At 35.9% G+C, this 25655-nt stretch overlaps 1 protein-coding gene across 1 annotated transcript in view; it reads right to left on the reverse strand.

Moving 5' to 3' along the window:
* Nucleotides 1-25655, reverse strand: part of THSD7A (thrombospondin, type I, domain containing 7A) — a 196484-nt gene that overhangs the window by 8310 nt on the left and 162519 nt on the right. The window contains exons 14-24 of the mRNA XM_009994927.1: nucleotides 18489-18667; nucleotides 15278-15283; nucleotides 14520-14653; nucleotides 13224-13377; nucleotides 12647-12788; nucleotides 12098-12213; nucleotides 7531-7648; nucleotides 5116-5261; nucleotides 4381-4555; nucleotides 2096-2269; nucleotides 976-1071 (exon numbers count right to left, since the gene is read on the reverse strand). Of these exons, the coding sequence (XP_009993229.1) occupies nucleotides 976-1071; nucleotides 2096-2269; nucleotides 4381-4555; nucleotides 5116-5261; nucleotides 7531-7648; nucleotides 12098-12213; nucleotides 12647-12788; nucleotides 13224-13377; nucleotides 14520-14653; nucleotides 15278-15283; nucleotides 18489-18667 (1440 nt within the window). The remainder of the gene's footprint in view (nucleotides 1-975; nucleotides 1072-2095; nucleotides 2270-4380; nucleotides 4556-5115; nucleotides 5262-7530; nucleotides 7649-12097; nucleotides 12214-12646; nucleotides 12789-13223; nucleotides 13378-14519; nucleotides 14654-15277; nucleotides 15284-18488; nucleotides 18668-25655) is intronic.

Here is a 25655-nt window from a genome sequence, read left to right on the forward strand (position 1 = left end):
GGTGCATAAATAATGCCCCATTGCATTCACTGTGAAGATGATTCATTTTAATATTCTTACAGCACAAGGCGACACTTGCAAAAGAGACTCTGGACTATTAAGTATTATTTCAAAACTTCATAAAAATAAAACTGATATTGTATTTCTAGCATTACAATATTAGTGGTGGATTCCATCATCATGTATTGGCAGTTCATGAATTAGAGCTCCTTTCATTTTACTAACCTGACAGTGGTTGGCATTGAGAATGTGCTATAATCTCTATGATTCTTTTATGACCATCTGGGCTGATATAAAAACGATTTAAAAAAAAAATGCGTAACTCTTAGCTTAATTGAATCCCTGATTCTGATAAAAAAATTAATATAAATAAATATATAGGAAGATATTATTGAGTTTGGACACCTGAGTAATTCAGATTTCATTAATTCATGCAGAAAAAGAAACTATATTCCACAGCTGTCCACTGAAGAATCCTGTAATAAGTTTCTTTTGTTGAATGAAAGAAATTAACTTATATTACCACATTTATTCAATTTCAATATTTAGTAATTTTAAGGAGATGTATGATATAGGCATGATCTTATCAAGCTTTACATCTCTGCCTGCCTCTGTATAGACACTGAAATGAACTTTAAAGTTCTATTTGTTGTAGGACTTGAAATCTGAAACCCTAAATTTAGAAATGTAAGGATGTCTATGTTAAAAAAACCCATCAAACCATCAAACATATATCTTCTGTCCAATTCAGAAGATAAAATTTGTATTTACTTTTAGCATTACACTGCATTCTGAAAAAGAAATTATTTTCTAATATGCAAAACTATGATGAATCAAGATAACAGCATGTTGATTCATATATCAGGAACAAGTGGTTTTAGCAGATCATTTTAAAAAAGAAATTTCCATATACTCGGAAAAGACATTATCCACACATTTTCCATGCTTTTGTGTGTATACAAAAAGAGTAGTTACCTGTGACGTTTAAACCATCTGACCTTTGGCACCACACGGTTCGAGAAGACCCTTTCCATGGGCTAGCCATCCACTTATATTCATAGCAGTGGCCATCTACACAGAGAAAATTCACTTTTCATTAAATGTGATGACAATTTTTTAGGCTACCACTAGTGGCAGCCACAGTCATCAGCATACCATAGTCATGCATATAATTTCATACTTAGCATATCATACTCATACCAACCCTAAAAGTTTATCTTTTATGGCTAAGTAGGTCACTTCCTCCTTCACCCAGCAGCTTAGAAGGGTGCACCGCACTCATGGAGGCCCCAGGGTCTCCTGCACTTACAGAATACATGCAGAATACATATGCAAACTGTAAAGGTTGTACACACTGCATTGGAGTAAGAGTAATGTAGTTGATGGGCAAAACAGACAGCCTCCTAAAAGGTGTTTTCTAATAGCTTCCCAATGGTTGTAGCCCATCTGTTACTCAAAACACAGGTTCTTTTCCTGGTATTGATGAGCTTCAGTCAATGCTCCAGTGCTTGTTGAAGTGGCCTGGGCCATACTTTCCCTCATGTCTAATCTCTGCTGTACACCCCTCATGGCTTGGGACAAATAATGGAGTTGTTCTGCACCCTTATAAAGTTCCTTTTTGCCTGACCTGTCTGGCATCTGAACGGACAAGAACTGTCTGTACAGAAACTGGCTTTTCTTAGATACTTTATCAAGTACCAGCAGAATGCATGACTGAGGCTTTTTAATATCATGCAATTAAAACCAATAAAAATGGCAGAGAGAAATCAAAATTTGGTTATGTATCAAAACTTAAACATTTATTTTTATTCTTATCAAGCAGAAAAGGCAACTATTTTTCCCTATATCATAAAAAGAAACTTTAGAATTATTAAAGGATCCTCAATTCTCCAAAGTTTGTATTTCAAGTAGTAACATGAGATAGTTAGCATCTGAAAGTCTTTCTATTTACAGTTGATACATGGAAAATTCAAGCACACTCTATGCCTATCAAATCCGTATTTGCCTAAATTTTGATACCAGAACAGAAAGAAAACTATTGCCTTCTGTACTTTTTTCTTATAGACAGTGGCTCTATGTGTATTTTGGTGCTTACCATTGCATGGTCTTGTTTCCAAAGCCTGTTCTGGACAGAGATGTTGATTCTGTAAATCCTGAATGATTACTGCCCGGGATCGGACTTGTATCCCTCCAAAGCCAAGATCCTCACCATTAACACAGGTTAGCTGACAAAGGCTCCATTCTGACCACTCTCTCAAGTAACAATCCCCTGTCAAACAGCAATTTTATAAGATAAATTGTCATAATATATGAAGAGTTTTTGATACAGAACGTCTTAGAAAAAATTGTCAATATTGTCAAATTGTCCAGTTTCTTAATTTTCCCTCTTTATACTTCCTTTCATTCCTCTTCTTAAACATGACATATTTAAGACAATATTTTGACAGTCTCTGAATATCTGTGCATTAGAAAAAGATAATGAAAAGATTAAACAAAAGCCTATTTGTTCTAAAGCAGTGTATTTTTCCCTAGCACTCCCATATGATCACTCTCATTTTGAATTTCTGAGTAACGCTCCACTCAATACTTGGATTTTTTGTGAATTTTTGGGCATTGTTCACTGTGTGCCTTACACTGAATTCATGTATCTTGTTCACAATCCTTCTTTGATTTTAGACAGTGAAAACACTGTCTAGTTTTAAATTGTTGCTTAGCCTTATGCAAAATTCCTCTGAATAGACAGTAGAAGCGACTGCTGGAACATTCTTTGCCAGAAAGGGAAATGGGAAGCTGATTGAAATGTCTGCTGTCGCTATTTCATGTTAGGATAGTAGAGATTTGTAGAATTCTATCTTATAGTGTAAAACGGAAAAAAAATAAAATAAAATACTAATGACCCTAATTAGTATGATTAGCTAAAGAATATTTAAGGAAGATCTGAGGCACAACACAAAGAGACCATTTTATTAAAACTGCAGTAGAAAATGGAACTAGACTGTGCACAGACTCATAAATAAACCTCTTAGTTCTCATTATTTCAGTGAAAGAGCTATTAAAAATTCATGCTACCTTGCATTACACTGATGACAGATGTAATCAGTACTGTGTTGACCAGATGCCTGATTAATGAAGGAATTTTATTTGCCAACGTTAGGAAAGCAAGCGAAGAAATGAATAATTGAAGAACTGATGTATACTTTATAGGAAAACAAGAAGTGATTTTTGGAAACATTACTTGGAGCGTATCATTAGCACATCCCCACAGGCCAGTTATTCTTGCTGGCTAAATGTGAGATTGTTGAAGAACAGGTTCCTGATCAGCAAAATGTTAAAAGCAAGCAGTAAGCAGCTATATTTTTTATATATATTTGAATACCAACAAAATATAACCACAAGGTTTTATTCTTCCAATTTTCATTTAATAAGGGAAAATACATGACAATCATACAATTGGAATGCTGTGCACAAAAAAAGCAATGGAAGTCTCTCTGGTTTTAAGTATGTTCCATTTATTGAAGCAACTTTACCTCCAGTCTAATCTGAGATGAACTAAAAAAAAATTCTGAGAAAGAGGACAGTTGCAAGAGAACAAAACCAGAGTATTGGGATGGAATGGTAGCTACATTAAAATTGAAGGACTTAATTACTATTTCTGAAGATACATTACTAATGATTCCACCAAACAACAGCTGTGTACTTCAGATTCTAAAAATGTTTGAAATGAACTGGAGGCATTTTACAGGAAATTAAACAGCTGTTACCAGCTCTTAATCCTTCTCAGTACTAGGGGCATAGACCAAATAATTTATAACAGCTCCTTTGGATTCAATCTAGAGGGGCAATGATAGTCCATGTCATATCCAGTGACCTAAACAGCCAGAAACACTCATCTTTTCTCAGAGACCAAAATATTAGTTTTGTTTGGAATAGCCCCTTGAAGCAAAACAAAAAATATTCCCTAGCTTATCCTCCTTAGAAACCCATAGTAAGCATCAAGTTCTTAGCCACTATTAAAAGTATTAATAAAGCTTTTAGGTGATCTAAACACTTAAAACAAAGATATAGCTATAAGCCAACAGTCTTTCTTATAAACACAGTTTCTATTTCAAAAGATTTTATGAAAAAATCTATTCTTAATAGGTACAATCTGAGACTGAGATGTGTGTTTTACAAAATTTAAAACATGGTATTTTTTCTAATTGATTTATTGTCATGAGGCCATTACTGGAAAGTAACTCTGTTGATCATTTGATGGATTAATCCAATGAGTAAAGCATATTAAAAAAGACTTATTTGCCTATGGCTGATACTAGGCACTGATAACTCTACTGATACCCAGCCAATCTGGAGATGGAACATTTATTTGAATAGCTGTGTTACCTGGACAAGGGACAGTGCAGGTTTCCTCAAGTATCATCTTCTTATTACCATCTATAATAGGTTCTATTTCTCCACAGAATTCCTCATCTACTACTTTGCCAGCATCTTCAATGGATCCATCAAAAACCACACAGGAAATGTTTCTTACTCGTGTTCCCTCTCCACATTGAGCATCCTGGGGAAAGAGAATGTACATGGATGCTGGACAGAAAAAACAGCTACAAGGCTAGATCTGAACTACATGTCACTGACTTCTATTACTTTTAACTTAACTACTTGTTCATTCCAGTAGGGGAAGAAAAAAAAACAAGCAAAACAACAAACAAATGACAAAAACTTTGTTTTTTACTTCAGAAACAAACAAAACCAAAACAAAGCCTCTTCTGGCTGCTACCACTGTTTCTTAACATATGAAAATAATTATGTTTTTGAATTGCAACCACAGCAGTATCTCAAGTGGAGATCTCTTCTAAGATGTCAATCATTCCTACAGATACTCTATCACAATAGGATTTCAATTATTAGCAAAGATGCCAAAGTGTACATTTATCCTTTGAATATATGTAGGACATTGTTATATCTGTTGACAAATAGGAACTTTAAAAACAAATCTTCAGGTTTTGAGTAAGTTATAAAGTAGTAAGTAAAATAAGCTATAAAGTAGGTATCTGAGCATATCACAAATATGCCTAGGTATACAAGCTCTGTAACTTCAAAGTCTCTTATGGCTTTTACCTCAACTTTGCATGCAGACCATTGACCATATTGCCATCGGTAACAAGGTTTTACTGGACAAGGTTTGAATTGCTCCATCTGAGAGGGACAAGGCCTCCCATCACCCTGAAATGGCTGATTTATGGTCCTCCTTCTGATCATTTTTCCTGTAAATGAGAAAGAGCAATATAACTAACTACAAAGTGGTTAGACTGAGTTATTCCTCAAACTGGTTCTATTTTAGTGAAAAGTATTGGTTTTGAATAAACTATTTTTTTCCACATTTGACAAATTGTATTATAAAGCAGAACTGTTGGCTCTTGGAAAATGCAAATCCATAAAACAGACAAATGAAACACTTTATCACTTGTACTGCAAGAAGTGCAGGATGGATGCAGGAGGACGTCTGATTAGGATTTCATATTATTCCTGTAATAGGAAACAAAAGTGGTAATTTCCTAGTACAGAAGTGTGTGGGAAAATGCTCTTTCTGAATGTGACAATATGTTTGAGGCACTTCATGGAGATTTTGGGTCCTCATCTGCAGCTTGCTGCTAGAGAGAACCAGCATATTCTCTTTTACCCTGAGATAAAATCAGAATCATGTGTCCCATGATTGTCTGATTATCACAACCCTGAACAGCTTGTAACTTTCCCTCATTAGCTGTCTGGATAATGTAACATGCAGAGTTTGAAGGTGATGTAGTCAGGCCCAAAGAAAATTAAAATACAATAGGCTTATCCAATATTAATCTTCTCTTTGAGTAGTATGCTACCAAGCATCACTGAGATACTCATATAAACAGAAAGAGGAAGACATTTTTATCCTTTCAGCAATTCTTGCTTCGTTCATCTTGTGCTGAATATTAGACTAATATGCTGCATTACAGAGAGGTCATGTCATATAACCAAAATAATGTTTGTGTGCCAGAAGTAGTGGTAAAGTGGCTGCACCAGACTTGGCACCTCGCAAATGTTTCCACAAAACAATGCAGCTGTGGTATTTTATCTATATACAGATAAATATATGAAGAAAATCTAAAATAAGAGACATATATTTAAATCTATTTCCTAAGGCTTATAATAAACTAAGGCATTTCATAGATTAACATATATCACACCCGGTGTTAGCTGGCCAAAATAATTAATCTTTAGTTTCACATTTACATCTGATGCATTTGGAATTAACAACCTAACGATCATGACACAGATCTTTTGCTGAAAGCAAGCTACACAAGCCAAGAATGCAGCAGCAGAACTCTATCTGTTTCCTAGGCAGGTATGTTCACTGCAGCCAGCTGGAAAGATGTTTACCAAGTAAACATCTTGACTTGGAGCCTCATCATTCACAGCTGCTCCAACTGAGATGTCACAGGAGAAAAAAGATTTTATGAAAAGTATCAGATAAAAAAATCACATAGAAGAATTTTTACATACAGAATTCTTTCTCAACTTTATGAGTGCTTGCATGGGTGCACAACAGTGATTAACCATTGTGGTCACTGGGTTTATTAGATTATGGTTTCTTACTGATAAAAATAGCAGTTACTTCCAGCTTCCCATCCAGATAAAGGAAAACTGTATCTTCAAGACTTACCTGTGAGGTTGCCATCATCTGTTTAAAGCCCTGAAAATTTGAAAGCTGTTTACATTACTCTTTAAAATAAACACTGTCACTTCTACAAATAAATTCTATACTTCAAAAGCACAGGGATTTCAGATAGTAACCCACCATCACATTTTGAAAAGCACAGCAAAAATAATTCTCCTTCAGAGAAAATATCAGGTGAATTGTCCAAGACTTGTGTACAAACAGAAGCTTGTAGAGGAAAATCTGGCAACATATTTAAGCCTTCAACTGAGCTGCTAGTTCAATTCTCCCTCTATACGGGTTATTTTGAACATAGAAGTGTAGATTATTTGAATGTAGAAGTCATGCTTAGAGAGGTAATGTCAAGAGCCAAAACATTATTACATTATTAGGTACTGCAGCAACATATTATTGACTATTGTTATTTAAAAATCCATAGGTCTTTCTGTTGGGATCCTGAGGTGGGCAGAGCTTTCAGATGGTTTTGCCTAGACTTTTTCCCTGCTGTGCACTCCCCAGGGAACACAAAACAATGCAATATCCTTTCACTCTGAGCCCAGCAGTTGAAACTGGATTCCATGCATTGCTCACCATCCAACCTCTGCAGTGAGATATTCCAGACATGATTACAGAATGAAGGGGCTTCATAGATGGGCTTCTAGCCTCTCCTTTCAGTAGTTTGTACACCTTAGTTGCCTGGCACAATAGTGCTTTCAGGCCCTTATTCTGAGACATATCTGTACCAATAAATACCATGAGCTCCTCTGTAACTAGACTCTACCTTGGATATTAATAAAGAAAAAAAAAAGAGCTCAGTCTTTGAAATATCAAAGGTATATACTCACCTGTAAGGCCACATGTTTGAGAACACTCAGACCAAGGGGACCAGTCAGAGAGCTGACAGTTCACAGGACATTCCACCACACAGGAGATATTCATTTGCCATGTCTTCTCCAAACCAAGCTAAAACATAATATTCGATGAGAGAAAAGAGCACAGATAATAGCCAGACTCACATGTTTTTCCAAAAATACATTCTGTTCGGAGTTCTTCTTCAGGCAGAAGTCTGCCTAATACTAATAATTGATGGAATCCCCATAGGGAAGAAAGAGTTTTATTGACCATGTTGAGGCCCAGTGGCTACATGGTCACAGAATCGGAGTCATGAAGGTTGGAAAAGACCTCTAAGATCATCTAGTCCAACTGTCCACCTGGGATGGTCTGATCTTGCAGAGCCATTTTTATGTTCTTACAAACTCTCATGCTCCAGATTTTCCCCATCCAAGGAAGAAAACAGATATTGTCACTAATGCACATGAAAATATATGATGCAAGTTGGAATATAATTGATGGCATAAATATTAGCATGACAATAATAACCCCTGCAGCCTGCACAGTCCCAGAATGAGTTAAAAAGCATAGGTCAATTTTAATGTGCATGATATAAAATGTGAAAAATTAATAAATCAATCCTGCCAGTATGAACAGATCTGCAGTTTCCAGCATAAAAGACTGTCCTCTGCATTGGCCTTCATCAATGGACTTTGATTATCATTGAGGCCTCTCAGAATCACAGGAGGTTTTGGATATCTTTAGGTAGATAATTTTCCCACATAGTTTGAGGGGGGGGAAGCAAGCTAGACATTTCAAAACCTATTAATTTTAAAGACTGGAAAGGTTAATGACATAAACCCAGCAATTAAGACTTTACAAAGGAAATAAAACCACTACTTCCTACTAAATGCAAGCATAGAGCAATAATCAGACACAAAATTGACATATTCCCCTATAAATAAACTACCATAAGTACTGGAAATGTTTCATGCTGATAAACTCAGTAACTCTCTAATTTGCATTTGCAGTACCATTTATTGAGAAAAATGAGGTTTAAGACCTCTGTTCTGTTTTATACATCAAAGAATGAGTCACTGGCTTTTCTCTGTAGTACAGTATAAACTTGATTATCCAGCTATCATACACAGGCAACACCTGAAACCTTTGGATAATCTGGCATTTGGATAATTAGGAAACTAGAGAACCATCTTTGAAGTCTGTATTTGACTCAAATCTTCTGAGCAAAGGCTTTAAAGCCTGCTAAATTGATTCCTGCCAATCACAGAAACATGACTGCTGTATTTCAAGACTGGCCTTCTCAGCTGGACTTTGGCAGCTAGAGAAGGAAAAGCCCAAGAGAATACTGAAGGTGAAGAGGAGACAGCTGAAGGGTAGACTAGCCACAGTGATCTGCCATTTGCATGTTTTAGATATTGAAGTGCTACTGAAATAAGTTTGGGGAACAACTGGCAGGCTACAATTCAATATTAATCACATATTATTTTATCATCCCTCTCCTTCCTTCAATTGATGAACCACAATTCACCTTGAAGAGCTTAGAAAATATTTGGAAAATTGTTCTGTAGCTCTCTTACCTGAAAGAGCCTCTGTCCTGCATGAGTTGTGGTTGAGTATGGCAAGTACTGGAGGAGTTACACTGACAGCTACAGCTGAGTGCCCCATACTCCTAGTTGCACACGCCAGCGGCAGCAGGCTGCCACACCAGCATGCCCTATAAACCCTGAGATCCACAAAAAGCGTCTGTACTTGTTTATAGGAATGTTTGGCACAGCAGATTAACCTCTGCTGGAGGTTAATCGTGTAATCTGACAAGTAGACAATTTGCTTATAAAATCAAAAAGTTTACTTTCTAATGCAGACAAAACTGCTGGTTTCTAGGCTTTTCTGATCTTTAATTGAAGGTAAATGAATAAAAATAAGCCCATAAATATGAATATGACCAGGACCACCTTGCTTTAGGTGATTTAATTTTCAAATACTCAAGAAGAAGACAAGCTGACTTCTTTTGATGTGCTAATTTTGTTGATTTAGAGACCAAGTAGTCCAGTATTACTGTGCCTTGAGAGCTTGAAGGGAACTATGTTAACTTAATGAGGACTTGAAAATAAGCTCTAGAAATGTATTTATCCTAGCAGTAACCATGCTGACTGGATAGCTTCTTTAGCTGATTGACTAAAACAAAAACAAGATCATATTGCTGGAAAGAAATGTTAGTATCTAACTATGTTGATGCTCATACTTGGAGAGGGTAATAGTCAAAAGTGTGAAGGTTTGTTTTATGTATAGCTTTTATCAGTTTATTGAACTACATGTTGTATCGTAAATCAGACACTTCAATCAGGCATCTTCATTTCTTAGTGAAATAAACCAGTCGGGGTTTAGTTATTCTGATCGCTTTTCTTTGCATATAGTAACAAGAATCATAATTCTGTAAATGTATATACACATAAATTAAACAAAACTTTTGTTTTATTCACACATCTAGGATAAATTTTTATGACACCCCAGGGAAAATTCCATTAGCTAATTCATTACAAAATTATTTAGTTTTTCTCTTATGAACTTTTCTAACCACATGCATCTTATTTTGAACTTCACTTAATATTTCTGCACTGCTCTTATAATACAAAAATACAGCAGAAAAAGCACAAAAAAGCAACACACTGACACATCCTCTGTGATTAGATTAGGAAGAAGTGGATAGTATGTATTCACATTTTGATAATTCCCTGGACACTCTCCTCATATGACCTGGAAGGTCACAGAGTTGGCTTTCACATCTTTAGAGTGTAGGGTCTGCAGTAAGATGTGAACAGCTTGGCTTCCTTGTTAATCAGGTTAACAGGTTTTACTCCTCACAGTTATTGGATCAGGCTTTGACCTTGTTTTACCACTGCTTACACATCCATAATTCAACCAATAGTCTTAACAGAATGACTGGGGAGTGGATCAGAGGTTTCTACAGGAAGATGTATCTCTAGATAATCTAGCAAATCAAAAGGGCAAATAAGACTATGACTGCAGTGATGTCTGTAGGACAGTCATTTACAGAAAGTAGTTTTTGAGCTATTATCTTCTTGCTCTAATTATTTCTCTGAGTAATAAACATTCATTTATTTAATGTGGGAAAGCTCCAGAGGTTTCCTGAAACAAGATTTCAGTGAAAAGTGTAATAATTTGTTGTAAATGTTGCTAAAAATCTTTGGTTAACAAAACAAATAAGTTCTTGGCTTTATAGTAAAGAAATATATTTCCCCTTAAAATCTAATAAAGCATGTTTCTTTTACTGAAATATTCATGTGGATGGATATTTTAAATCATGTCTTGGTATGAATTAGTCAATACTGCAGTCTTTTACAAATAACAAATTAGCCTTTTAAAAATTATTTCTTTCTTTTAACACATTTAAATATGACAGAATGCATTAATGCATTCCCCTATTAACTTCAAAGAAACCTGCTGGCAGGTAGTCAGATTCTGAGCTTTTTCCTAAGACACCAATGATCAAATTATTAAATTTGATTAAAAATCCAAGAGCTGTGTGTGAAAGAGGAACTTGGGACAAGAGTAGGATGCTAGTGCCAGCTGAAACCTCCTGCCTTCACTAAAAACTTACAGATTCAGGAATCCAGGATATTTTGTAATGAACCATTACAAAACTATACTCCAAAGTACACAATGAGTTTCCTGACTTCCTTGACTTTTGATGAGACTCCTCTGTGGACACGTCCTAAAGAGCAGATACTAGCCAGGAAGGTCCAACAGAAAAGATGCTGGTACCAAAGCTGCTGTAGAGGCCACTCTACCTTAGTCCCTCATTGCAAGTGATTTTGTTTCTGATGTCAAGGTGTTGAGGAAAAGGCATCTGAAACAGTGTCAGTTACTTCTCATGAGAAAAGTATGTAGGATGTCCTTAATGTAGCACTTGTGAGGTCTTCCCATTTTCCTGCACATTATTGTCTCCATGCTGTTAAATTTGAAGTTAGGCTAAACATTTGCAAAAATTACTCTATCAATCTTCAAGGGTTCCTGTCTGCTAGTTAGTTCTCCACATATGCTCCTTTTTAATATTGCATTCACACTGCACATTTTTTCACACTAGCTTGTGTATCTTTTGCATTGCACAGCTGGATACCAGAAGTTAGCATTCAGCCCAGCTGCAGAATGGCATGTGAGAAATATTTTCCAACACATTGAGTAAATGATTGATATTGGCAGCTGTCCAAGGCTCCATGCAGAAACTGTATCAAATTAAAATGATGATTAGTGTTCTAATTAAGATTTATTACCTTTATTCTACTTTATTAATTATTGTTTCTAAGTAATTTCCTTCAGGACATAGCAATTAACATACATGCATGGAGGCACTTAAAAGTAACCGAAGGAAATTGTGTAAAAGCCACTGTTGATAGCACAGTTCATTTTGAGAGGTACTTCACAATCCATGAATAGTGTTGCAAAACATCTGGCAAAGACGGGTTACATGCCATAAAGCTCAGTTGGTTCAGCACTAATTAGCACCATTAGAAGGGAGGTTACTCACAGCCACTCACTCACCTCTTCACAGTACTTCAGGTCAACCGATTTGCCATCACTGCGAACACAATCGAGCATCCGTGTCTTGATACCACTCCCACAGACAGCCTTCTCACTGAGCTGGCATGTGCTCCAGTCTGGATATAAGGAATTCATTAGTGTATCAGACATTTTAAATGGAATTCATAATAATCCAATCTCCCACCAGATTCTAGTTATGATGGCCTAAAATAATCCTCACAAGCAACTTTTACACATGCAGATGCTACAGATTTTTACTGCAAATAGTGCCATGATGCTTTCCCAAAAAGTTTGTATTTGGTTTCATTTATATGGATTTTGAGAAAATCACTAAATGACAGGAGAAATACATTTCCTTCAGGTACAGCATGCACATTTGACCCAAGTAGATAAGCCTCCAGTAATATTTTCTCTGGATCAAACAGTCTGAATCAGTTTTCAGTGCAAGCTCTGCAGCTCCCTCCAGATAAGAAGAAAAAGCTGAAAAATCTGTCCAGTAAGATGAAGCCACAGTCCCAGGCGGCCACTAGAGCCTAACACCACAAATACCTGTCACATTGTAGTCATAGTGGTAGCAGTTTTTGTTCAACGTGCAGACTTCTGTCTCGGTAGCAGCAGGACAGGACTTTCCATCATCTGGTTGTCTCAGGGATGCAGCTGACCTTTCGCGGACACTGCTTCCATTGCATGGCTTCAAAGGAAGATTGGAAACAGCTTTGATGTTTAAGCACCCTGATGCCTTTTCATGGAACACTATAACAACCTTTCAAATAATACCTTCACAAAACACTAATGTTTAAAATAACAGGCTCTTTCTGTTGTGTAAGAGAAACCATTTCCTTGTTTATATTTTGTTCAGTTTTGGTTTGGGTTTTTTGCTTGTTTGTTTGTTTGGGTTTGTTGTTTGGTTTTTTTGCTGACAGGAAGGGGAGAGGGGACCCAAAATGATTTTTCTTTGTTCAGTCTTAATCAAGAGATTTTGCTCATTACAGGATAGTGACATTTTTAGTGCCATGACTGCACTACTTCAGAGAAGCTCACAGCTAGGCTCAAATATTACGTCATGTACACCTTTTTAAAGTATCCTCCTAAACCTATAGAAGTTACACTTCAGTAGACTTCTTACCAAAGAACACTGAGACCATGATCCCCATTCAGACATAACACAGTCCTCAGGACATGGTAAGGTGCATTTTCTTGCACCAAGTGGCATCTCTTCAGGATCACACAGATAGTCCTCTACAGTGTCAGAAGGACCATCCACAGTGTTTAGCATGCACCTAGGAAAAAGAACTGCACATAAGCTGCATTTGCCATGGATTTTGTACTGTGTTTCACAGTATTCCAAAGCACTGTAACATTTCATGAGCACATAACAATCACTAAATAATTAAAGTAATAGAACAAAGTAGTAATCTACAAATATCCAAGAAAAGCTAAAGAATCAAAAATAACCCTCATTTTTGCAGCTGACAGTCATCTACATACAGATCAAATAAACTGAATTTAGATAGTCCCTATCAGTGATTTTCTGGGAGTTTCTGGGCAGGTGATTTACTTGACTCTAAGCCAGAACAATAACAATTATTTATAGTTAGATACATTTTATTCATGCTTCAACTGATAATTTTAAATCTATAGCTATTAAGACTTTTAACATTTTCTATTCTTGGTATTAATCCCAAATTTTCACACATGCTTTTCAATTACCATTATATTACATTAGCAGCTGGAGGCCCAGTTAAGATGATAAATGAATATGCTTAGCTTTGTAGAGCTGAAGACAACAGTCTTCATTCCACTGTATTTCCAATGATGTGTGGTCTACTGTTAACTTACCCCTTCTATGTGTCTGCGTAAGACCAACTAGTACATGACTAGGATCATTCAAATTAAGAAGCTTGCATCTGTTTTCCAGAATTGCAGGAGAAAACCTCAGGTCAATAGGAAGCCTTTCATACACACAGAAGTATTCAGAGGTTCTTTAATTTGACTAATTTTTTTTTTTTTTTTTAAATACCTTACATTATCAGACTAAAGTAATTTTTGAAACACTCTCTAAGGTAAACACCAGACATACATCATAAGCATATATTAGCTTTGTGGAATTAGTACTTTAATGGCATTATGTGATAATAAATGAAAAGTTAGATGGTTTTAGTCCCAAGGGCTGAAAACACATTCTTTCTTTATGTTTTATGGCAGTGTTATAGTCTATTTTTCAATATACACACTGATTAATTTTGCTTTTTCATATTGGATTTTTTTGGAGTATTCTTTGGGAATTTTTCAAAATGGGTTCTGCTCCAGTATATATGGCTGGATTTAACACTGTAAATTTCACAGAATTACATCAAATTAAATACAGCCATAACTAAAAGTGAAAGCTCTCTAAAGTGAAACAGAAACAATACTGTTTTACCTGACTTTTCTTGTTTGAACACCCTCTCCACAGTTCTCTTTTAAGTCCACATTGGTCACTTTGCAGACGCTCCAGGGCTCAGTAACCCATACATATTGGCCGCAGTCACTGTGGCAGGGGACTACCTCATACACCTGGAATCCATATTGTCAGTCATTGTGCACATGAGTAAAATAAACATGCAATAAAAGGTCAATGCTGTTTTTGGCAATAATAACAAATGTAAAGTGGCTGATTCAGAGCTGTAGTAATAATACAGATAAAATACTTGAAAGAAAACTACAGAAATAACAAAAAGTCAGACACTAAGACAACTAATGACAGATTCCCTGGTTTTCTCTGCCATTAAGCCTACACTAGCCTATTTCCACCAATAGCATCAACACAACTAACATAATATCTGTAACTGGGTTAGCTCACAAGTACACCTTTTTGAAAAATGCTGCTAGAACTCTACTAAAAGTTTACTTTTATCCTTCACATGTCTCCTCAACTATTCCATCTCGCTGTTATTAGTTGTGGGGTTTTTGTATTTCTAAAGAGACATGAGCTCAAGGTAAATTATACCAATATATACTGGTTCACTTTATATTTAATTGTGGATGCTTAATATCACTCTTTTATCTATATACATATATAAATTAGTGATCATTCCATATTTCTAAAAGACGCATTACGAAAAAAAAAGATAATGTAAACATCAGAGCATAATCAGTAAGCACATGTTAAGGTTGTATTTTTATTTTAGAAATTCTTACCTGAGCCTGAAGAAAATATTTTCATGAACCCAAAAGAAAAACCAAAGACAAAAAGAAAGATTTATTAGAGTGAAGCACAAGCATTTAAATGGCATTAATCTAGCTTTTATAACAAACAATATTCCATGACTTCTGCCGAACAAAAGGGATCCATTTTTAATTTTTTTTCCTTTTGGATTTCACTCACTATCATGAGGTGATTTTGCAAGAAGTTTTCCCTTGGAAAAAAACCAACATTTCTAAATCGCAACAAGTTGGGAAGAACCTGTAAATTAGCTCCTTCTCAGACCCGAATGCTTTTTGCCTAAAATTAACATCAACTCTTCACACCGTAGGGATACAGTTTCCCTAAAACAAGTGAAAATCCTCAATGGTTTTTGTGGATGCTGCACTTCACTAAAAACTGAAATTGTTCTGTCAGCACTAAGTGCAATAGACTAGGGGGCGTAAAAGGAGTTGGCATTTCTCATCCTTCAAAAGTTCATGAGTCCTTTATTGAATATTTTAAATATGCACAGATTTCTTAAAGACCATTGGCTCAAAATTATTGTATACTAGCAACTTCACGCATCACTCTGGGTATCAGGTCAGCACAAGTAATATTTCTAGACAATCTAGGACATTGTCTTAACAAGCCCTTGATTTCTTCTCATCAACACTCCGTGGGTAGAAAAAGAGGGCTGATGGTTTGATAGCTTATCAGTTAACATGCAACAACACACCATCAGTCACACACACACACAAAAAGCCTTGAACAGTGAATGTGTAGAGAGTCTGATATATCACTATGCAGCTGATGAGCCTATGCACAAGAAGACCATCACAGCCCAGCTTATCTGGGCCTTCCTTGAACTACATAAGCATTAACCCAGTGTAAAGATGGGTGGTGTATATGCATGTTAAGGAACGTACTGGACTCAGTGCACAACTTAGAAAGTGGCACTTTTTTCTTGTCCAGAATTTCCAAAAGGAAGCCTTTATTTAGGGAATTGTCTCTGTATGTCTCACCCTGGTTGGCATAAGAAGAAACACATAAATTCTGCTTATTCAACAGCCTTTCCAGTAACACAAAATTGCTTCTTGCCAGAAAGGCAAAGGAGAACCCTCTATAGCATTGCATGTGTCCTAAGGATGTTCTCCTGACTCTACTGGCAGTTTTTTCATTGTGACTGCAGGACATGGCATTTGGATGTTGTAAGAATACCAAACCCAACTGCTGGATAAAGAGGTAAATAATGCTTGGACCAAATGAAGAGAGGCATGGCCTAATTTTCTCTAACAGTCTCAGATTAGCCTCGGAAATCCTCTGACAGTCATTCATATGATTTTATTATAAACATGGCTCTATCACTGTTATAAATATGAAGACTTTTAGCCTAGTGAAATGAGTACTGAGCAAGCTTCCTCCAGTTGGAACACAGTTTGGGAGTCACCCTGGCATATATGGTCCAGAAGGAAAGATGCTCAGTGAGACATCTAGCACTCACTATGCCACTCATCCTGCAAAATGCAGTCAGACTCAAAAGTTGTTGAGGAACTTGCTCTTAAAACTTGACAATTATCTTAAGCACTTTATTTCAGTGTTCCATTAGCCTTACCAAGGCTTAACCCAAATCTGCTTGCAACAGTCTAAGCCTACTGCTTTTTATCCTATCCACGATGGCCATAGAAAATGGATTATTTCCTCCTTTTTTACAAAAGCTTTTTATGTACATACTAGCAGAGTAGCAGCTCCTTCCCATCTTCTCTTCCATGATCTAGACAACATGTTGCAGTCTTTCCCAAGAGTTCATAAGCACCAAAGACCCAGTCTAACCCTTATGTTTGGTGTGTATGCAAATAAACATGTTACATATATAAGTAATAAATGCATAAAATAAAATATCTGTATTTAATAATTGAAATAATTATTCAGAAGACTCAGTAGTTTCCCAGCTGAATGAATGGTGGATCATATTTATATTAAACTATTAACTCAAAATTTGAATGCCAGTGGATTCCCTGACTGTATCTGAATTGACAGTGAATGCATTTCAATTGAAAGATACAGTCTCTATATTCTTTAAAATTCTTATTCTGTCTGTAGAGCTCTCTTCCCATGAAAATACTATATTTCAATTTTATTTTAACAATAATTACATTTCGAATCATCTATTTGGTAAGTACCAGGGAACATTGCAATTAATCAGATTTGAGTCAAAGTACCAGTAGAGGGCAATAGTGTTGCATAAAAGTGGCTAACAGACCTCCGGCAAAATCACCTTTGATGCAGAAAAATACAAGCCTATCATGTTCTGTATGACTGATAAAGAAGGAAAAATATTTCTGCATAGACTATAATTTGCTCCTATTGAAACACATTCCTCCTAATTTAAAGCATATTTACATGCTGACACAAATCCAGCACCCCTAAGTCTAGTTTGTATTTTGTTACAGTAAATCACAAACTTAGTTTATTAGCTGCAGTTTAACACTTACTATTTTCTAAATTAGAACTAATTACATTTCCTACAGTAGAAAATTAGATCAACAAGCCATTTGACTCTGTGCTAGTGAAATGTCAATAAGATAATATTAAGCACATGCATTTTTATTCAAATGTAAATTGACAGCACATTTTTTTCAATCTTTGAATATGCACAGAGAAGACAGTGTTGCTGTTTAACATGCCTCTGCAGATGAAATTAAATTCAACAGTAGTATGAATAAAGTATGAAGAGCATAAATTAATTAATAAAGAAGGTTTTTCTCTCTAAAACTCTTCAAGAACAGAGCAGCAAACAAGCTTCAGGGAGTTGACTTGGACTAGTGCTAAACTTGGTCCCAAAGACGAAATGCTCAAAGTATTCCCAGTGAGCTCCTGGATCATAGAATCACTGAGAATCTTACTAGTTTGAGCATCTGTAATGAAACAATTTACCCATTGCCAGAGAAGATCTTCAGAAACTTGGTCTTCACAATTTGCATGTAAGAAAGTTTTATTGCCTCAAATCTGTAGTTCAGATAATGTGTTAAGGTCTTTCAGATGAGGAAGTAATGAAGGCAGATCCTTTGCTGACTGAGGAAATCTATGCCAACACATACTCTCCTTCTACTTGTATCTGCTCCTTACATCGTATAGTTTTTCTACATCAACAAACAACACAGCAAAAAGGAGTATCTGAGGTATGAAAAAGAGCTGTATCAAGAATATAAATATAAACCAAATTACCTGATTAACATGATCTAGCTTTGGGCAGGGTCTTCCACCATTGTAGGGTTTTTCACGGAGCCACTTAGACCGAACTTTTACCCCACTCCCACAGGATTTACTACAACGAGACCAGTTGGACCACTCACTGAGCTTGCAGTCTGAGGGACATGGAATAATACAGGCTTCCTCAATATAACCTGTGTGAATGGAAAAGAAAGTGAAATCTCTTCAGTATGTCACTCTGCTACTACTCCCTGAAGCCCTCGTCTACTTCATTTAGATTGTCCAAAGTTTGACTTGACAGGACTGTGTGAATAGAGAGATTTCTTCATCATTAGAGCTAAATTAAATTCTGCAGAAAATTGACACACATAGCTGGAGACTGTCTTAAGAGTAGCAGTTGAGTATCCTTGCTGCTTTCTGATGAGGATTCACATTCACCAGATTTCAGCACTCAGAGCTTCTGACAGCTAAGGTATAATTGACACTAAACCATCTCTTTGTTGTATCATTCTTATAGTGTAAAACCATATTTTTTTTTAAATGAAAACAGGTTTAATTAAAAGCTCCTCTGTAATTGTATTAAGTAATTCAATTGCAGTTCTACATAAAAAAAATCCAACTGAATCATGGGACATGCATCTTACCAGCCTGAAGCAAGGGAACTTAACACCTTGTGACCTTTCTCAGGCTAGAAAGAGAGAGTGGCCTGCCACATTAATGATCTGCCGATTAACAACCATCTGCCCCCCGTAGCACACTGAATAATTGCACTGAATGGAAAAGCAGATGTTTGGTTTGGATAAGTCATTGGTCCTGGGAGGTTGGAAAGGCTATGACATGGTCTGCAGGGAGTAACATGAGGCCTCAATTCACTGAATAAGTGAAAATGTCTTTCTTTCAAAAGGAACATATGCTACAGCTCTACAATATCTGTCATTTATGCCAATATTTACAGCAAAATCTATAAAACCTCAAATAAAAAGCCATCTTTTACTATATTTTTACTACAGCTATATCCTAAACCCTTACAAACTCTCCTCTCCCCTTCCTGTGTCAGATCTGCAACATATTTACCGTTGGCAAATGTTCATTTTTAAAGATCAGAGAAACCTCAGTGCATTTAAAAGTGAATTAAAATATTTTACAAACAGTTTCAAAATTTAAACATACATGGGTAAGATCCTTCTCATATTACTGTCACTGTTCGCTAGGCATGGATTCAAATTTCTCACTTATCCTGAATTTTTATTTAGTTTGAAAAAAGTCACTGTAATTTTCATCAAAGCTGATGTTAGCAGCTTTATATTTTTAACGTACACTTCTAAGCAAAGCTATTCTGCCTCCTCTAAAAGCAACCAATACAAAACAATCACAAGTTAAGTAAAGAATCAAAACAGCTAAAGGATTTCAATGGTATATAACTCTTTCCAGTTAATTTGTTTTAGACATAAAGAACAGACATGTTGCTTTTTTTAAGCATTTGGTAACATTCAGAATATTTTATGGTTAAATTCAGGTGATGATTTTGTCCTGAAAGTATTAAATAGTTAAATAAATATACAGTGCATATCATGAATTTGAGCAGTGTGAAACTACTGGTCACCAAATCTACCTTCCTTAAAATGGCTAGAATGTTATTAGCTTGAATTACAAGCATGTTTATTAAATATCTCTCACTATTTGATCGATCAGCTCAGTGATATTGTATGATAGGTACAGTTTGTTGGACAAAATATATTTTTGAAGTTCATATCACTGCACATCAGAGGTGGTGCCATAGATTGCCCTGCAGTGGTAAATGCAAAATTGATTACATTTCACCTTACCTGACATCTCTGAGTGAGTCTTAGAAATCAGATGCACCCTATCTCAGAGCCCCATTCTACACTGAAATTAGATTGCATAAATATCAAAGTCTCTATCTTCACCAGAAATGGGCTGGGAACAAGCCCTCTTAGGTGCTATAAAAAAACATATATTCATATAATAAAGTAGTTACCTAATGAAAATGGATAATAACAAAAACATTAAAAGATGCAATTGCCTCCAAGCAATGAAAGAATTGTTTAGTGATATTTATTACCTGATATAACTAAGTGAGGATTTTAATGTTCTTTATTAATTTTCTTGAGATTTTAAAATGCTCCTTAACTTTCAATAAAACTTCTAAGTCATTTATTTGTGGAGAAAAGTTTCTACTATAGCACAATTATGTCATTTAGCATTTGTTGAATTTCTGCCTTTGTAATTAATGTCTGTAAGAAACAAATTCAAATTGCTTTAAATATATTGTACATCCTTAAGTAGGTAACTTGAATTGGTACAGGCTGCTTCAGGAAGACTTTATTTTAAAGACTTCCATAAACCTCTGAGCTAGTTGAAATTTGTCTTAATTAATCTCAAAGGAATCTTCCCAATCTGGCCCAGTCATAAAAAAAGATCTCCAGGATATCACAAAATTTTGGGACTTGGATAACTACAGCATGGGAATACCTCATAGCCTACCAAAAGGAGCCTGTATGGAACATACTACACCAAAGTGATGAACAAATTAGAAACTATTTTGCTTTATAGTCTAAAAATGACAACAAAGATATTTTTTGAGATAATGACAATGATAGCCCAGAAAGTTTTCCCAGATTTTTAGAATATTGCATCTAATACTTTATAGTATATGCAAGTTCCAGGTAACATTTTAATTACACAGAACAATAGTTCATAAAATATCAAATGAAACTATACCACTACAGCAACCATTTTTTTAAGACTATCTATGAAATTGCTACATTGAAGTCAGCCACTAAAACTGCTATAACATAGAATGCAATAAAGCCATAACAGCACCATTTTATGGGTATAGTTTCATAATAAGAGTTGTAACAAAGAAAACGACAATCTTGCTTTTATGCTAATGCGTTTTTGAGAGGATAAAGTGAGCCAGCTGACGTTTCCTACCCACTTTATAATAGAAAAATACTGAACTGCATTCTTGCACTGAGTCTATAATCCTACAAGCTTCATGGTATAGCTTCAGCTCACCATGTAGCTCTTCCCTATGCCATCTCTGGGATAACTGGCCTATGATGGTCTCCTTTCCCTCCTTTCTATTTACTCAGAAAAGCTGCCATCAAGACTCAAACTCCACACATGAAAATTAACTACCTGAACAAGAAGAATGGAAAAGACACATGAAGAAGAGAATGAGAATGGAGACAATCATTGAAGGCAAACAAGAAGCTCTGCAAGGGTGGAAGGCTTGGAGCTACTGGAAATATGGAACACTTTGGAGCACAAATAGAAAAACAGTTATTAATATTATGCAAGATGGAAGACAATAATGAAAAAACCACTGGTGTACTAAGGACACCGGATAAAAAACAGGTTAAGGACATTAACAAAATAAAGGGATCCAGAAAAGAGTTTCACAGCTTCCAAGCCTTCTCCAAAATTAGGAGAAGGAAAGGAATGAAGTTATGTTTCATGGCAAAGAATCAGAAGTCAAAACAACAGAGGAGAGAGAAGACAAAAAAGAGACTAAGGGAGAACAGAGGAAGTGGTAAGAAAAGACAGGGAGAGGGCAATAGCTCAGAATACAGAGTCAAGAGAATTGTAAAGATATACTTCATAGGGATAGAAAACAAACCAAAAAAAAGGAGGAAAAAAGTATGTAAATATCCTGCACACAGCAGGATGGTGAACCACAGAATTACAGAATCACAGAATCTTAGGGGTTGGAAGGAACCTCAAAAGATCATCTAGTCCAATCCCCCTGCCAGAGCAGGATCATCTAGAGCACATCACATAGGAACGTGTCCAGGCAGGTTTTGAATGTCTCCAGTGAAGGAGAAGCATAAATATCATGCGAGCCCCTCAAAGCCTACTCTGGTATGTACTGACTGGACAGTGAAATGTAATTAAGAAGTTTCCCACAAATATAAATAGGGGACAACAGGAAGAAATAAAAAGACTTTGATTTACATTCTATAGGTAATTAGTGGAGGTTTCTGACATCAAAAAGTTTTTGGCATATTTATCCCTTGGCATCCTCTGTTGCTCTCAGGTGTCTCACTGTTTCACTCACAAGACAATTTAGCATTCAGCTCTGCCACTGGATTTCCTTAGAACACAGGCAGCAGCAGCCTTAATAGCTAGCAGATATTTCTCTAGCCAAGAAAGAAAATGAAAGTAAAAAAAACCCAACAAATTATTTGTTACAAATTACTTGCTTTGTTCCATTTACTACACATCAAATGGCACTTTTCAGAAAAAACTCCTCTGAAGCATGTCATCACCTCAGATACCTTTCTGCATGTATGATGTCAACCTATCTTTTAGGACGATTAAGGATGAGAATCTCCAGACGTTCATAGCAATCAACCCTCAAATCCAAGAAAACAGATGTTCAGGAACTTTGAAAAGTTTATACTATATTTTATTTTATATTTTATTTTTACTTCAAATGCTTGTATTTGTCAACTTTGTCCACACTGTAAAAATTTTAGCAAGTCAGAAGACAGCATATTGTAATATAGAAAAAAATACACAGAAAACACAGAAACACCAAAACCTGAAAGATTACATGCAAAGGGGGTTAGTGATACAGATACATCGCTTCTGACATGAAAAGGACAATAAGCCATTTTCCAATTTTCAGTCTTGTTTCCACTCTGATCTAATAATCCTTCAAAGGGTGTCCCTAGTGTTAAACTGTGAAAAATCTTATTAACGAAACAGTTCTCTAATGTGTGGTTGTGTGGCTGTCTGTATGGTGGAATATCACAGAATTAAGTCACACAGACAGGCTGTGTAATATAATTGCAGGAAATGTCATGCTAGAGCCTTGAGATTTAAAGAATAAGCAAGAAGTTACCAAGGCAGAAAAACAATAGATGCACAGAGAAGGAAAGAACGAGAGCAGCAAAATGGCTGTGAAGAAGAGCTAAGGAAAAGAGTGTGAAGGTGAGGGAGGGAAAGTGAAGCAGAAGACCAACACTGTAAGGGCTGAAAATTCATTCTCCAGACATCAGCAGTTCATATTTTGCCTGCTGTTTCTCCTCTTGACTGAAATCTTTCACTGCATGCTTCCTGCAGCTCTTCCTTTTGCCCATAACATCGAAGGGATGTTGGAGAGATGAGACCTTGGGATACTGTGGTACAGAGCATTGGCCCTGCTTGGTCTGTAAGGGTATTAGAAAGAAACTCCTATCTTCAGGACTATTCCTTTCCCCAGTGCAGTAGTTTCTCAATTACTTCAGCTTCTGTCAGCTGAACCTCACAAGGTTGTGAAATGGGCAGTTGTCTACAATGAGCTACATGGCTATTCTATCATTAAAGAGTTATTACTGAACTACAATTTTAAAAATGGGTTTAAAACACTAGGAACCATTGAAGTCATTATTAAAAGGGAAAGGTTCACTGTCCCATTGTTAATTGGCTATAAAATCTGTACTCCTAGAAAAAAGTCATTAACAGATATGTTAGATAATTTATAATGGAGGACTTCAATGGACTTCTTACTTTGTCTAATGACAAAGCAGATGAGGTATGTGAATGCAGAATTTTTTGCCACAAACTGCACCTGCAATATGTAAGAACAGATGGACTCCTTGAGTTGAAGGGTGCAGACATAAAGAACATCTTAGAAACTGTTTATATTAACTCTTTTGTCCTTAGGACTGACACAGTTAAGCTCCTGTTTTCATGCCTAAAACATCATGCTATGATTGCAAGAAAAAAACCTGCAATGTCAGAATGGTTTCTATTCTTTAACACAAATTCTTTTTCAAGGAAGTTCTTGGATCTCAACTTAAAGGACAAAGAAATGGTTATTTGCATTTTGCTTGTAACAGAATATGTCTTTGTTGAAACTATTCATATTTCTGCCTATCCATGCAAAGATAGATTGAACTCTACAAGACTTCTTTCTTTTTATTTCAGGATTATCATTCCAAGTCTCAAAACCTGAGAGCAATCATTAATGCTTAAATATCTCTTGCATCAGCAGTTCTGTCTCAAAATAACAACAGGTCTTTGGTCTGATGGATGACTACTTTATGACTGATGTCCTGTTGACAGAGAAGATACAGCGGCACCATAATGTAGAGGCCTCAGATAGTATGTCTGGTGAAGTGTATTCCTACGGAACACACAACAGGACAAATATGGCATCCTGAATTTATTTTAAAAATCTTAGGAAAGATACAAGCTATGAAACAGCAATGTATCAATAACAACATGAGAATCTAAACCTACTACCATACTAGACTAGAATCTCATATGAGAAATACATTTATTTGAGAATAAACACTGGACCAAAAGTCTCAAATTTTAACACTCTTCTTCTTTTAAAATTCTTAATTGGCAACCTTGCATTGCTTTAGGTTAGAATATTGAAAGTGAAAAAAAGATTTAAAAAAAATCCTAATACAAGTGGATGCAGCAAGTTCTAACTGACATCTTGAAAACCATAGGCTCTGTTACAACATATGAAATTTTACTCTCACACACATAAGCAATTAAATGCAAAATTCCTCAATTCACATTGACACTCCTAGCAGCATTGTAAAATATTCACTGATACACAGATATTCCTCCCAAATCCCTGCATAAGCCTTGTAGCCATGGAGGGTATTGTGGAGTCAGCACAAATCAGTACATATAATTTAATTAATGCTAAAGGCGGAAATAATCTCACACTAATAAGGCAGCAGACAAACTATCTTGGACTGGTTGACTGTGCCTAAGGTCTTAGCAGTAAACTGACATGAATTAAGAAGGGTAATACGACCTATATAAAAAAGCTGCATCTGTCTGCTGTGCTACTATGTTTGTCTTCACTACACACAAATGCAGCCACATCTCAGCTTATGTGGGTCATGACTCGTAACTGACAAATGATGGAGAAAAAATGAATATTGAAGAGTAATTACTGTAGGCCATAAGCATGACAATGGCCTGCTTTTGCTTTTTTGTCATGAAAATTTCAAGGTATAATTTAAAGGGACCATGAAGAGAGACTCATTTTTTTCACAAATACACTGAAACAGATTGTTGGCAGACACATGTCATTATCCACAGAGCTCTAGTATGCTAGTGATGACATGGATAAAGCTATGAAAAACAACTGCTGCTTTTCTAATGGAAAAAAAACCTCTCACATTTCAGTATCAATAGAAGTATACA

Source organism: Chaetura pelagica, unplaced genomic scaffold (assembly GCF_000747805.2).
Source record: "Chaetura pelagica isolate M959 unplaced genomic scaffold, ChaPel_1.0 scaffold12, whole genome shotgun sequence".
NCBI classification, from domain to species: Eukaryota; Metazoa; Chordata; class Aves; order Apodiformes; family Apodidae; genus Chaetura; species Chaetura pelagica.